Source organism: Tympanuchus pallidicinctus, unplaced genomic scaffold, assembly GCF_026119805.1.
Source record: "Tympanuchus pallidicinctus isolate F22 unplaced genomic scaffold, pur_lepc_1.0 scaffold7, whole genome shotgun sequence".
In the NCBI taxonomy this organism is placed as follows: domain Eukaryota; kingdom Metazoa; phylum Chordata; class Aves; order Galliformes; family Phasianidae; genus Tympanuchus; species Tympanuchus pallidicinctus.
The window spans coordinates 17792636-17806776 of record NW_026294791.1 but is presented as its reverse complement, the minus strand read 5'-3'; the positions used below and the strand labels follow the sequence as shown (position 1 = coordinate 17806776).

The 14141-nt window shown below is 42.7% G+C and overlaps 2 protein-coding genes across 4 annotated transcripts in view; one reads left to right on the top strand and one right to left on the bottom strand.

Annotated features, from left to right (window-relative positions):
• The window catches only part of TRMT13 (tRNA methyltransferase 13 homolog), a 6282-nt gene extending 4476 nt beyond the window's left edge, over positions 1-1806 (bottom strand). Inside the window, exons 1-5 of one of the 2 annotated variants that reach the window (XM_052665572.1) lie at positions 1611-1806; positions 1322-1368; positions 1158-1224; positions 333-395; positions 150-219 (exon numbers count right to left, since the gene is read on the bottom strand). In XM_052665572.1, the coding sequence (XP_052521532.1) occupies positions 150-219; positions 333-395; positions 1158-1224; positions 1322-1368; positions 1611-1763 (400 nt within the window). In that variant the 5' untranslated portion in view covers positions 1764-1806. The remainder of the gene's footprint in view (positions 1-149; positions 220-332; positions 396-1157; positions 1225-1321; positions 1369-1610) is intronic. The other variant, XM_052665573.1, reaches the window with a different exon arrangement.
• On the top strand, positions 1804-14141 carry SASS6 (SAS-6 centriolar assembly protein). 2 transcript variants are annotated; one of them, XM_052665560.1, is made up of 17 exons: positions 1804-1921; positions 3004-3064; positions 4743-4822; positions 5828-5932; positions 6744-6915; positions 7802-7879; positions 8486-8605; positions 8697-8888; positions 9086-9280; positions 9642-9731; positions 9807-9986; positions 10601-10682; positions 10855-10964; positions 11765-11887; positions 12171-12262; positions 12698-12789; positions 12946-14141. In XM_052665560.1, exons 1-17 carry the CDS (start codon positions 1854-1856, stop codon positions 13026-13028), a joined length of 1923 nt encoding a protein of 640 aa, XP_052521520.1. In that variant the 5' UTR covers positions 1804-1853; the 3' UTR covers positions 13029-14141. The 2 variants fall into 2 exon arrangements, with proteins under 2 accessions (XP_052521520.1, XP_052521519.1); XM_052665559.1 differs by lacking the exons at positions 1804-1921; positions 3004-3064 and having other exon boundaries at positions 4741-4826.

The window sequence follows — 14141 nt, the reverse complement described above, 5'->3', positions numbered from 1 at the left end:
AGGTAGATATTAGAGGATTGCCTACATCTTAATTACTTCAGGTTTGTCCAGTATCAAGTTCATCTCATCTTTTCATAAATATTTAACAGCAAAAATAGCAAGGAGATATTTATTCAAAATGTATTATTTTTAGTATTAGGTGAGCTCACCGTTACTTGCTTTTTTCAACTTGATAATTAAGTTTTCAAGCTCTTCTTTGGATAGGGAAGAGAGAGTTACCTTTAAGGAAAAAAGACAAAGGCAGGAATTTTTTTTTGCCAGTTTTTTAGTCATACCATAAATGGCAGTATGTTATGTAGGGCAAAAGCTTTAGAACAAATGAATGTACTCACTTGATTTGCTGGTATTTCTGCTACTTCTTTTACACCTGCATTAATATCTTGAACAAAGTAGACCTTTAAAAAGCAAAGAAAACCAATCTGATTCTATTTATTACTCTGAAGCAAAAACTTAATTTCTTCAGTGCTTTCATCATACTGTACACAGCAACAGGAATCCACTGCAAAAGAAGAGATTCCAAAGGAAAAAAAACCTATTTTCCTGAAGTCTAATCCTGAGTCCCCAGCAGAAGTTCCTGTTCTAGCACATTTTTACAAGATTAAACATGTTAATAAGAACTAAGCTGTTAATGCTTTCTAGGCTGGTCACAGTGACCACAGCTTTACAACTGCAGCAGTTACTATGTTGTCTTGGAACAGCTGCTGAAACATGGCATCCTATCCTATTCATTCTTTTAGCACTGCCTGCATCTGTCAGCCAAGCTTTCCATGACACTGCTAACCTGCACAAAGCTGGCAGGGCTGGGTTAGCAGAGCGCCAGAGGCAAGGAAACATCTACAGCTGCCTTTTAGTTTTGTTTTTCCAAGGCAAAATGAGAGTTGTGGCACTGCGAGAGACCACGACATTTTTTGTGAAAAAATCCATTCCACGTTTTCATTTATAACTAAGAGGATCAAAAGTTATGCCAAACTACAGCAGAAGGGGATACAGCAGACAGGGAGCAGAAGCGAATTCCATTTCAGATCAACAAGTGCTCTCCTGCCATGCTGTGCTGACCGCAGCGCCTGCAACCGCTGGGCCTTCCCTTCCCTATGGCACCGCAGGGGCTGCTGCACAAGGCTGTCATGGGCAGGGCTGCACAGCTGACGGACACTCACCGGCTTTGGCTTCTCTCTGGAATTACATTTTTTTAAATGTTTTTGTAGTTGGTCTTCATACACGGTACTGAAATCCAAAGAGAAAGGAAAAGCAAGTCACACCAGTTGTAGTGAGATCTCTGATGTTTAATATATATATATATATATATTCTGCATATACTTACTGTTTCGGATCAAGAGGGCACGGAATTCTTTTCCTGTCATTTTCTTTCTGGTTAAGAAAGTTTTAAACAACAGGTCAGCGTGCATTCAGTGCTCCTGTCGCACAGAAGCTGCTGAGGAACATCTGAGAATCGCAAACCATCTATTCAGGGGGGTCTGGAGAAACAGGGCCGGAACCGAACGCTCCAGCAGATCCCAGACCCGTAACTGACGGCAGGGCCGAGCCGGCGGTCCGTCCGTGCGGGACCCGGGTGCCCGGGCTGCCCCTCCCCTCGCCCCGGCACGCGGTACCTCCTGCCGCCCGTGCTCCCCGCAAAAGCGTCTCCCGGGCGCCGGGACCATCTTGCAGAAGCGCCTCTTCCTCTGCACGAAGAAGGCGCACCGCCCCGGCAGCGGGCCAGCCCCGGAGCCCGAGCCGCCGCCGGCCGCCTCCCGCTCCGCCATTTCCTTCCCGCCGCCCCCCGCGCGCGCTGCCGGGCGCCATCTCGAAGGCTCCTCCTCTGCGGGAGTCGAGCGCCAAACTCAAAGCGCAAGATGGCGGCGGAGCTCCTGTTCAACCGCGAGGTTTGCGTGCAGGCGCGGGGCCAGGGCTGCGAGGAGAGGTGAGCGGCGGGCCAGGGGTAGCCGGGCGTCGTCTGCTCGCTGCGGGGAGGTTCTCGTGTCCCTTCTGGAGGAGTTCTCTGTTCGCTCCTCGCTCTCTGTCGTGTCCTAGCGATCGTGGGCCGCCGTCCTGCCGCGACGCCGCCGATGGGGCCGATGACGGGAAGGGCTCGTCGGGAGCGGGCCTGGAGGCGTTCCGCGGCGTCGGAGCGGCTCTTACGGACCTCTTAGAGAGAGCGGAGCGGCAGCGGGTTGGGGGCGGCGGAGTAACGGCCTGAGGGGCGGCGGGGACGCGTGGGTTGCGGCCCGAGCCCGGAGCCGTGGGCCTGCCGCCGGGCGGCGTTCAGCTCGTCACCAAGGCGCCCCACGGCCGCCCGCCTTCTGCCGGCGCCGCTCCCGCCGCCTCCGGGAGCGTTTCGGCGCCCGGTGCTGCCCGCAGCGCTCGGACAAGGCCGGGCACGACACCCGACACCCGACACCCCATCGGATCGCTTCTGCGCACCGCGGGCGGTTGTTCGGGTCTCCTCAGGGAGCGGCAGCCCGAGCGCGGCCGGATGCGCGGGTTACTTTGCGTGAAATGTGTTGAAACGTAGAGAATTTCCCTGCCGTGAGACTTAGCCGCGACACGCTGTGCGTGCGGGATCGGAGCGGCTCCGGCCTGAAGCGCTGAGCGGCTGAGGCGCCCGGTAGCGCGGTGAGCCCGGGCCGCTCTGCGGGAGCTGCGCGACGGCGAGGAATCGGGGCTTCAGCGGCCGTGCTGCGCTTCTGCGAGCGGCGGTAAACGTAGGCAGGATTTTGCAGAATTGCCGGTTTTGGAAAAAAGGTTCAAAGCTCAGAAGCTTTCACTGCTGCTTGAAGTTTATGGGTAACGAGCAACAAAGCTGCAAACAAAACCGAAAAGCCCTGAGCTGACTGAGGAGCTGTGCTGGTAACTCCCGGGCAGCTCAGGCAGTCCTCAGTTCTTGACGTTTCTGCCAAAATGGTTCTGTCTGAATGCCTCCCGATTCCTGCAGCCTAGCTGTGTACTCGTCTTTTGAAGGCCGTTTCCTTGGTTTATTAACGAGTTGCACCTTTTTGTACGCAGGAGATTAAATGTTCGAGTGAATATTGAGCTGCTGTCAATTTCTAGCCCTGTTCATAAAAAGGTTTGTGGATTAGTTGTATTTGTGTTTTGCATTGTTTTATCTGTATTGCTTTATATGGTGGGACAGATAGGCAAAGGGAAAGCAGAATAAGATGTTGGTCTGTTTGTCATTTGAGTTCTGTTCTTCAGAAACTTTAAGATTAGAAGCACATGGGGACCTTTGGAGGAGCTTAAGGGCACGTCTGGCCCTGGCTCTTATTTTGGGGTGTAGAGCACCAGCAATCCTTGCAGAGACCTCTCCTTGTCTAATGAGAATGACAACTGCTGTGTGGGCGCAGCATCTTGTTTTGTATCACTGTGTGTGCTGCTGTCCTTGAATGCTTGGAATTAGTCTAGTGGGGCAGGAAAGAAATAATAAGAAATAATAATTAACACAGTCTTAGGAAGTCAGCAATAAGATTACTCTTGAGGATTATAAAATCTGTTTTATGTCTCGTTTGTCACTTCAACTGTATTTTTACCTATTTTTACCTATCAGGATGTTTACGAGCGGTCACTAGTTGATGGTAGAGTTAATGAAGAAAGGTTGGTGTGTGAGTGCAGCAATTTATTGTTATTTGTTAAAGCTTTTGCTAATTGCAGCAGTGGTAATGCTGTGAAGAAACTGTTCAGCTAAGAGCTCTGTGCCATGTCTCAGCTTGTACGAGCAGGAGCCTTGACAGCCTCTTGCACACAGCAAGTCTAAGCAGATAATGCCCTGTGCTCGGATCAGTTCATGGCACGTGAAGCCAAGCAGGGTTTTTATCCTGTCCAAATGGTTGTGTGCCATCAGCAGTTCTAGCTGCTAACTCACATGCAATTGCTGAGTTTGTTTTTAAAGCTCCAAGAGCTCTGTTATTGTTAGCAGTACCTGAATTACTGAAATGTATTTCTGTTCTGTGTGTGAGTGATGGTCACAGTGCAGCTCCGTTGCAGGAGCTGGTCAGTTTCCTGTTTGTTTGACTTTCTGTTGGGGCGTATTAAATTCTTCATGTAGGTTTGAGCACCTGGGAGGTACTGGTTGTACCTGGTGTTTTTTATGGCCCCGGCTTTGGAATGAAAGGCTAATACTGACAGAGAAGGCAGCTCTTCCAAAATGCTGTGTAGATTTCCAGTGAACAGATGAGTTCATTTTTAAAAGCTAAGCAGCATAATGCTGCAATGTTCCCCATAAGTGCGCCAGATTCTAGTCGTACCAATTTTGTTTGCTTTGCTAAGCTCTGTATTCAAATAGATGGGCTGCTCAGAAGGTGTTGTCTCTAATTGCTAGGAGCAGTGTGAGCTAACAAGCTGGCAGTTATGGGAGTGATTGTGTTTGTGATCAACTGCTCGCTCACAAATGGGATCTGTGTACTTGTTAATGATGGGAGGAAAAACTGCAAATAATTTGCAAATAATTTTCTTTATGTAAAATAAGAAGACACGTAGGATTTTGAAATGTTGCTGCTGAAAGTTGAATGATTTTTGCGTTATTTTTGTGAGAAGCAGTTTTCCTGAGTTGTTGCTTTTTCCCCACAGTTTTATTTAAAATGGAGATCATGTTAAATGTTGATGCTTTCTCCTAAATTAGTTGTCACAATTCTTGTCTTACTATTGGTTAAAAAGTAATAGTGAGCAGGCTGTGTGCAACTCTGCTTTACAATATTTGAACAGACGGAGTGGTGCGTGGAGTTTGACATCGTATTTCACTCTCTTTTCAGGATTTGGCTGTGAGACTGACTGATGATGCTGATCCTTTTTTCCTTTATAACCTTGTCATATCTGAGGAAGATTTTCAAAGGCAGGTGAAGTTGTAATGTTTGTGAGTGCTTAGAAATGGTCATAAAGAATGAAATAAAGCTTTCAGCATGTAAAGATTTGTCTTAGAATTTGATTTCTAGCATTTCTCACTTGTGGATTGCTGCCTGTATTTTGGCAGTGCTGCTCTCTCCTGCTTGTGGAACAGCACAGTGCAGGGCAGTGAGCGGCTCAGCGTGGTGCGGATGTGTCAGAGCTGGACACGCAGCTCCCTGCGCGGCTGCGGAGCCGCATCCCGTCTCGCTCCCTGCCTCTTCTGTCTACCCAGCTGCTGCTTAGAGATTGTTATGTTTGTGTGCTCTCTTATTCCAAGGGGAAAGTATGCTTGCATAAACACAGATGTACAGACTTGAGGCCTTGTCTTCTGGATATTTCTTTTTCTTTTTTTTTTTGCATTCTAGTTGGGGCACCACATGCAAACGATTGAGGTCCTTTTTCCTTTGTAAAAATAGCACACCATGTATGCATGTGATCAGTGTGAGGCTCCAAGTAAAAGTTGTTTTTATAGACAGATGAGCAGAATTCATCGTATCATTATTCAGTCATTTCACAAGGTGCGGCTTCTGCACGCACTCTGCAAGTCTTTGAGTTCATTGCATCTGTGGTGAAGGTGCGCAATTAAGCGGGCAAGTGGGCAGGTGGTGTCTGTAGCAGCTGAGCATCCCCTCATCTGGGAAGCATTGTCCTTTGGTGCCCCGTGTGCCCCTGTGCTTAAGGAGGACGTGCAGCTGAAGGAACACTTGTTATAACTTTCCTTTGTGCAGCGCATTTGCAAGAATTCTTGAAGCTAAAAATATCTTGGATAATAATTAGCAGAGGATGGGATTGCACTTCTTCAGTGATCAGGATTGAAAATAACACGTCAGACATTTATGACATGATCAGAATTGGTTCAATCTACTTGTGTAAACAAAATATTCTATTTTTAGGAAAGAAATTAAACATTTGGATTTATTGCTAATATTTTTTCCCCTATCCGTTTATGTAGTTTAAAATCCCAGCAAGGTCTGTTGGTGGATTTCTCCGCTTTCCCACAGAAGTTTATAGATCTGCTTCAACAATGCATTCAAGAACAGAACAAAGATATCCCCAGGTGGGTAATAAGAGTGCCATATTACTCTGTGCACGTGTTTTGAGTTTATCAGATTTGTCAGTGGAACAGGGATACAATCTAACCTTTCCCTGAAGCATCAGTTGGTTGGGTGTTGCTGACAGACCCTGAATGTTAAGAAGTCTCAGCAGTGGTGTTGCTGCCCGATGATCGCCTCCTTAGCAGACTTGGAGCTAGCAGACGTGCAGGGACGCAGCACTGGTGTGCTGGGAAGTGTTGGACAGTAATGGACAGGAGTGCAAACAGATCGTCCTCTTTCGCAGGAGAGCAGAGTAACAAGGCATTCTGACAAGAACTTTCTCTTGCTTTCATTTCAGTGTTCAGATATAAAAGGGAGGGGGCAGACCTGAGGTGCACTCCTGTGTGTCGTGGGCTTTGTGTATGTGGTTTGGCGTGCGGGTGCTGAGGAAGTGCAGTGCAGCACACGTGGCTCAGTAGTTAGGGCAGCTCCTGCAGTGCTGTGCAGTGTGAACTTAACTGGCTGATAGGATACCTGAAAGTGAGGGGCCTGTTTTCCTTTGGGAAAGGCCTGATCTGGTTTTGGAGAGAATCTAAGAGGGGCTTCTGAAAGTTTTCAGAAGTTCAATACTCTTTTTTTCATCTCTTGATAAAATATACAAGCATTCCAGTTGGTAATTATTTATAGGAATTAAATGTCTTAGTCCTTTTCAAAACAAACACAACAGCCTTTTATTGTATGTATAACAATGTATTTTATTTGAAAACAGCTTGTAGTATCTACAGCTTCAGTAACAAAAATGTTACATGTTGGGTTATTTTTGTTTTCCCCCAGGTTTTTGCTGCAGTTAGTTTCTTCAGCATCTGTTCTAGATCACACACCTGTCTCTTTAAATGTAGTGGAGACCAACCCTTTCAAACATCTTACCCACCTCTCGCTAAAATTCCTACCAGGAAATGATGCAGAAATAAAGAAATTTTTAGCCAGCTGCTTGAAGTGCCTGAAGGTAAAGTGAAGATTGCCGTGGCTGCAACAAGGCCTTGATGCTATGTGTACATAGGAATGGTTTTTCATATTTTTTTCAGTCTTATTACTTCAAAAGTACGCACAGAACTGTGTAGTTTGGTTTGTTTTTTTAAACTCAGTTCATGTATGTCACTGCATGCACTTATTTGGCTGCCTGTTGTAAAATTAAATTGTTCATTTCACTCTAGCAATGAAAATCTTACATATGCACTCAACCAAGTGCTGTAAGTCAAACTGGCAGAAAATCAGGTGTTTTACAGACACGTGTGCTGTTCAGCTGTTGAATGCTTCATCATCTTGTGCTGAGTGCCAGATCAACGGCAGAACTGCCACCCTGTGAGCTTTCTGCCTCTTCTGAGTGTAGGAAATCACGGGTGTGTGCGCGTCATTCTGAGGCTCCATGGACTTCAGAGGGCTGCTGGCTCTGAGCAGCAACTCACAGCGTTGGTGCAGTTGACAGCACGTCTGAACACAAAATCAGCAATCTCCTACTGTAACTGTTGTCTTTCACAGCCTGGTTCACTGCGCTGTGATGTTGATAGGCACCTAACAAGCCATCTTAACCAATTACCTTCTCAGTATTTCACTTATCTATTACTAATAGAACTGCTTTGTAAACAAGTCTTTATAAGATTCTGTTCCCTTATAGAGGCTTGAAATAAAGCATAATGCAGGATATTTTCCTTGCCTTTTTCTCTTGAATGCACATCTTATGGCTTATTCAGTACAAAGTTTGTTTCATAAGATGCTTTTTCCACAAATACTGTGTCTAAGCAGCTACATACCCACTGTGTGATGATAAAGTGGAAGCTGAATACTGATATTTTGGGAGCTAAGATTTAGTCTTGATATTGACTTTTACATAGGAAGACAAAATGACATTGGAAGAAAAGCTTAGGAAAACTGAAGAGGATTCTACCAGACAACTGAGCTACACTCAACAGGTAATGTACATTTTAACTGTCCGTGTATTCCGTGAATGGGTGGAAATCCTCAGATTTGCAGAAATTGTGAAACAGTTATAACTAAATCAGAAGGCTTGCAGATTATGCTGCTCTGCTTTTTGATTTGTTTTTTCATAGTCAGCTCAGTGGTGGTTTTGTATTTATGCTTTGAAAGGATGATGATAGCTGTGGGTCAGACTGCACAAGTACAAAGCTGGCTTTTTGACCAACATGACACAGGAAAAAAATTCCATTAAAACTCCTATCGTGGAGATTTTTTGTGTAATGGAATACTTACTTACCTCATCTTTGCAGTTTCTGTGCAACTGGGGCTACCAGATGGCTGAATTGGAAGGTAGAATTAGAAATTGAAGAGGAAAAGATAATTCTGATGACCTTGGGTTTTTTTCTCCCTCCCTACGAGAGCAGTTTGTTTAAAACTTCTACAAGATACAGCGCTAGGAACAGCAGCAGATTGTTTTATCGCTCCTAAGCTGGAAGAAAATAGAACTGGAAATGAAGGTTACTGTAATGAAAATGAAATGAAAGGCTGCATTCTTAAAATCTGTGACACTTTTTCTAAAATTCTGAACGGTTGTTGAACAGAGCTTGTCAGAGAAGAGCCGAGAACTGGACAAACTGAAAAATGAATGGACATCTTACACTGCTGCTCTGACAAGCAAACACACACAAGAGCTGACAGCTGAGAAGGAAAGAGCTCTCCAGGTATGACAGAGGAAAAGAATTCACAGTATGCTGATGTGAGCAGTTTCTTAGCTTAATCTTCAGTTTCACTGAATGACCGTTCTCGTTCTAGGCACAAACTCAGTGCCAACAACAGCACGAACAACAGAAAAAGGAATTGGAAAGTTTGCACCAGAGAAGTATTCAACAATTGCAGAATAGACTCTCGGAACTTGAGGTCATCAATAAAGATCTAACAGAAAGGAGATACAAAGGAGACTCTGCCGTCAGAGAACTGAAAGCAAAGCTCTCTGGAGTTGAAGATGTATGGCTTATTAATTTCCCTCACCAAGATGATGATTTTGAGAGCAGTGAGGCTGCCTGCCTCTGCTTGGAATAGAAAACATTGTGTGACTTTTTTCTACTTTATGCTAACTATAATTTATAGATATCTTTTTAGATCTGCTTTCGGCTTATTTTTTTCCCCAAAGAATGTTAACCAATTCCTTCCCAACATTCTAGGAATGTCAAAGAGCCAAGCAGGAGGTGGTGTCACTGCGTCGAGAGAACAGCACTCTGGATGCTGAATGTCATGAAAAGGAGAAACTCATTAACCAGCTACAGACCCGGGTTGCTGTTCTGGAGCAAGAGATCAAAGACAAAGATCAGCTGGTTATTAGAACAAAAGAAGTGCTGGATGCAACACAAGAACAAAAGGTTCGAGTTTCAGAATCCTTATTTCTAAAGCTCTGTAGAACCTTGTTAATTGAGGTCTCTCAATGTTTCTGGATAACCAGACTACTGGTGCAGCAAGGAAGCTTGCAATGCAGTTAAAGATGCTGAATTATGGCATCCAAAGTCTACTGGATTCAGTTTGATGAAGGCGGCTCCTGTTGCAATATTTTGTGGTACTGCTTGTAAAAGTGGGTGAATTGAGAGACCTCTATGTAATTTAACTAAAAATCATAGACTGACTGTAAAAGAGTTGCTGAGGTTCTATTTACAGTTCTAAGTGGTGTATGTCCCATAATCCATATGGAATTTATATTGTTACAAAACATTCATAATTCTTTTGTAGGCGATACTGGAGGAGAATACAGACAAAAAACGAAGTCATATTGAAAAGCTTGAGACAACAATTAAGTCACTGTCAGCTGAACTTCTTAAGGTTTGTTGGAACTGCCATTCATTTGCTTTGTCTTGCACTTTCAGGAATTACTTTGAAAATACTCTTTTTTTGTAGGCTAATGAAATTATCAAGAAGTTGCAAGGAGATTTGAAAACCCTAATGAGTAAATTAAAATTGAAAAATACAGTAACAATTCAACAAGAGAAACTATTAGCAGAAAAAGAAGAGAGACTTCAGAAAGAACAGAGAGAACTGCAGGAGGCTGGACAATCTCTTCGAATGAAAGAGGAGGAGGTACTGCGATAGGTTAACCTGCATCCTGCACGTGTTACTGTACGTAGGGCAGCTGGTCGGTGTGTTTAAAACCCTTAAAATATTTGTTAACAGCAATGAGGCCTTAATTTTTTTTTTTTTACATAAGAATTTACTCTTATGCACTTAATGTTTAAGTGCATAATCAACATTTCATTTTTTTCATGTTAAACTGACTTGTGAGAGAGATTCATCCACATGCAAGAAAATTAAAATCCTATTGTTGGGGGTACAAAGCAACGTATCAAATGGACTGACAGGCTTCAGAAGGTATATTCATGGGAAAAGTTTGTGATGGAGGCCAGAACAGTAACAGAGTGAATTTCTCCCCTGCTTAGGGCCCATTCCTTATTTAAACATGGCAAAATGAAGGTCAGAAAGGTCTCTGGTTGCAGTCTTGTCCTAAGTCCAGCTAGAAACAGTTTATTTTAGAAGAGCTATCATACTGATTCTGCATAAAATTGAGTTCTAACTTCTTTAAGTAACTCTAGAACTTCCCTTATCCTTTTCTTCTTATTTATATGATAATTTTTCTCGAGTTTTTAATGAGTACTACACTTATTGATGGTTTTATAATTAGCATGGTGATATTGCAGGTTTGCAAGTTACAAGAACAGCTGGAAACTACAATACAGAAACTGGAAGAAAGTAAGCAGTTATTGAAAACCAATGAAAACGGTATGTTGATAGTATTTTATCTGTGAAATGATATGATGATTAAGCTGCTACCGACAAGTAATGGAAGGCGACTTTCCTGAGATGTCTGCTTGCTTTGTTGTGAAGAGTCGCACTTCCCTCACACTGTTGCTTTTCTGTGAGGAAGGGCTTGACCTTTTTTCCATCTCTTCAGTAATCACGTGGCTAAACAAACAGCTGAATGAAGTTCAGATGGTGAAGAAGATGGAGACTCCCAGCAGCACGCACGGTGGCGCTAGGACTGCCCTGTCACCTCACAGCATGGTAAGATACGAGTGCGGATAACACTCCTCATTTCTTCAAATGCATGGCCTAGAAAAAGCCTTTTTTCTTCTAATCCGCTATTGGCAGTTTGTTTTGCTATGACAGCAATGGTCCCTTGAGTGCTTGCAGAGATGCTGGCCTGAGGGGTTGTTTTTGAAGCTCTTACTTCTTACAATTCATCTAGCAATGCTACAGCTAGCTTTGAGAATGTAAAGCGTGGGATGAAAACAGAACAAATCCTCAGTGTTTGTGTTGTGCATGCTTTGAAATCCATACAAAAATCATTAGTGAATTTTAGGTTTGGATTATTTTGGATTGGATTATTAGGGAGATTTACAAATGTGAAAATACAAAATTAAAAAAAAACCCACCTCAGTCTATTTTTGTTAAGAACAAAGATAGCTTAATGCTTCCTGTACTGTTTTGTCCCTGTGTGTACGATGTCTGTCTGTTAGCAACTAATGAGTTTCTTAGTAATGGAAGGGTATAGTCAAGCAAAGTCTGACTTACAGATACATGCCTTCTAATTGGTTAATATATTAAATATGACTTCTTTTAGCATAAGCTAAAATAGCAGCATAAGTTAAAATAGTAAATATATTACAAGTTTAAAAAGCTACCGTTTTCCTTAAGAACAGACTCTTGGAAAAGGTTTGTTTTCCCTCTCATTAGAAAGACTAACCTGGTTTAAGTGTTAACTTTGCAGATGTGGCTACTGTTCAGCAAATGCATTCCAGTCATTGTTCTTCTCCTTTACAGATGTATTCTTCTTCTCTTACTAATGCATTCTTTCTCCACAGCTTGACCGACCTTCCTTTCCCAGCTCAGGAATCACTCATCCCATTTCTCCCTTCTACGCCTTCCAGAAGCTGGCAGAACCAGCGCGTAACAAAAACACCAGCCCCCACTGCCCAGTCCCAAAGGTAGGCATTTGGGCTTGTCTGTCTGACTTAGAATGTCATAGCTTAAAAGCATCAAAGCTGCTGCTTCTGAATCGTTCTCAGAATGCATTAATACTTACTGTATATCCCAGCCCTGCTTAATAGGGGACAGTATGATTACTAGTCAGCATGCTTTTCTGTCCTTCAGTGCTGTTCAAGGTAAGGAGAACTGAATCCTCAGAAAGCCTTCTCTGAATACCAGCTGCTGCTGCACCATCGTGTCTGGAGTAGCTCTACGTAACCTGCAATTCCTTTGTTTCTGCAGATTCAATTTAACTCACAGGTCTCAAAAATAGATCAGCATTCAGATGTTCAGGCAGTGACTGCAGCAACTGGCCATCCAGCAAATAAGGAAAAGTAAGTATCATCCATTACATTTCTAGCTGCTTTTTCCCTCTTTTATAACGCCCTTTGTCTTGTGTGGGTATCTGGAATTGTAAAAACACTTCCAATACCAAGCTCTTTCTTTGAGCTGCTTTTTGTCACTCCCATGTTTATGAATTCGAGTTGTAGTCAACTTACTGCTCACTAAGCTTGGTTCATACACAACAAACGAAGACTTGCTTTACAGGAGGAGGTCCTGCATCAGTCTGTCCCTTCTGGTGACAAGCCTGTGGCTACCAGCTGATAGTCAGACCACTAGCTGCAGATGGTTCTCATTTGCTCAGTCATAGTTAACAGCTGAATGATAAAGTTCATCAAAACTCTAGTTCTACTTCAGTTTTTTGTTGAATGAGCCTCTATCCACCAGTGCTGCACATTTGCTGTTAACTACGTTTTGTTTTATTTCAGTGGCAATAACTTGGGGCTGGAATCCAAGTATTTCAAGAAAAAAGAAGACAGCATTCCTTTACGAGGGCTTAGTCAAAACACACTTAACTCAGGTATGTTCGGAAATAGTTAATATATAGTAATATAATATATTATATATATATATATATAATATAATATATAATATAATATATAGTAATATAATAAATAGTTAAACAAGACCTTATTTGAGATACTATTGTTACTGTCGTGTTTCTGCTCTTCTACAGAGTACTTGAAACCCTACTTACCCAAAGTCCAGCCATCGCCACCAGCCGCAGTGACAACAGCCTCAGCTTATTTTCCAGGATAGTAGCCAGGGATATTAAGAATTGTCTTTTAACTGTTTGGGGGATATGAAGATGTCCTACACTGACATTAGTAAAGGTATCAGGGTGAACTGACAGTTTTATCTGAATCCATTTTCTTTGAGAAACACACCTTATTTGGATGCCTTTTCAGCTGATTCAGAAAAGACAGAGCTTTAAGCAGCCTCAACCTTAATGGTAACACCACTGCACTTCAGTCACTGAATTAAGTGCTGGATTTTTTCCTGGCCTGTAGTCTTCCAGAAAACCCAAGTAAGTGGCACTGGCTTTTTTTGCTATAGTATTTAACAAGTGTGATTCTAACCAAGTGTATTCTCTGGTATTCCCTGATAGGAAACATGATTCCTTATAAGTTTTCCTCTAGGTCTTTCAAAGAAATGATGTTGCAGATAGTTTTCCAGCACTTTCTGGGCTATGTTTATTTTAATAACAGCCAAGCTTGTGAGTTAGCACAACCCCTTCTTCTCTAACAGTTTTAATTTTGAAACATTGCTAATTTGAATTGCATATAAATTTATAAATACTGCAATGGAAGATCCTAATTGATTTATACCTTCAGTGAAAACAAAGGTTTAAGGATCTCAGCCTGGGTTGCCCTAACTTCTTACCCATCTGTCACTATTACACTTCTAACAACCAAGCATTAAATACTGTAAGCCAATGTATCTGAACAGATGAACTAAAGCTGTCTTGTATTTACTGATCCTACTTGACAAACGTAATATTGCACAGAAATCTACTTAAAATATCCTGACATTCAAATTGCAATGGACTAAACCTATTCAGCACATTCTACTATCCAGGTTCAAATGCTAGAATCGTGTAACTATATTTCATTCTTAAATATGGCAGGCAAGTACTTGGAACACCCAAAATACACTTTTATTGCAGAGCCTGTCTACATACTTCTGTTTTTAAAGATACTTCATACCTTCGATATTTAACTGCAGCTGAGGACCGTATATTTAAGTGATTTGTTTTGCAGTGCAAAATGTGTATATTTGTTTACAATCAGCACCATGTTTACTTGCATCCATTTGTTTTGAAATGTACAAGCTTCTCTAGAAATATTAAACGCTTATCAAAAACTCTTACAA

Coding starts and splice junctions, on each gene's coding strand:
- SASS6 (XM_052665560.1), top strand. CDS start 1,854: ATGGCGGCGGAGCTCCTGTTCAACCGCGAGGTTTGCGTGCAGGCGCGG. Junction 8,889..9,085: donor AGCTCTCTGGAGTTGAAGAT/GTATGGCTTATT, acceptor CCAACATTCTAG/GAATGTCAAAGAGCCAAGCA. Junction 11,888..12,170: donor CCCACTGCCCAGTCCCAAAG/GTAGGCATTTGG, acceptor TTGTTTCTGCAG/ATTCAATTTAACTCACAGGT.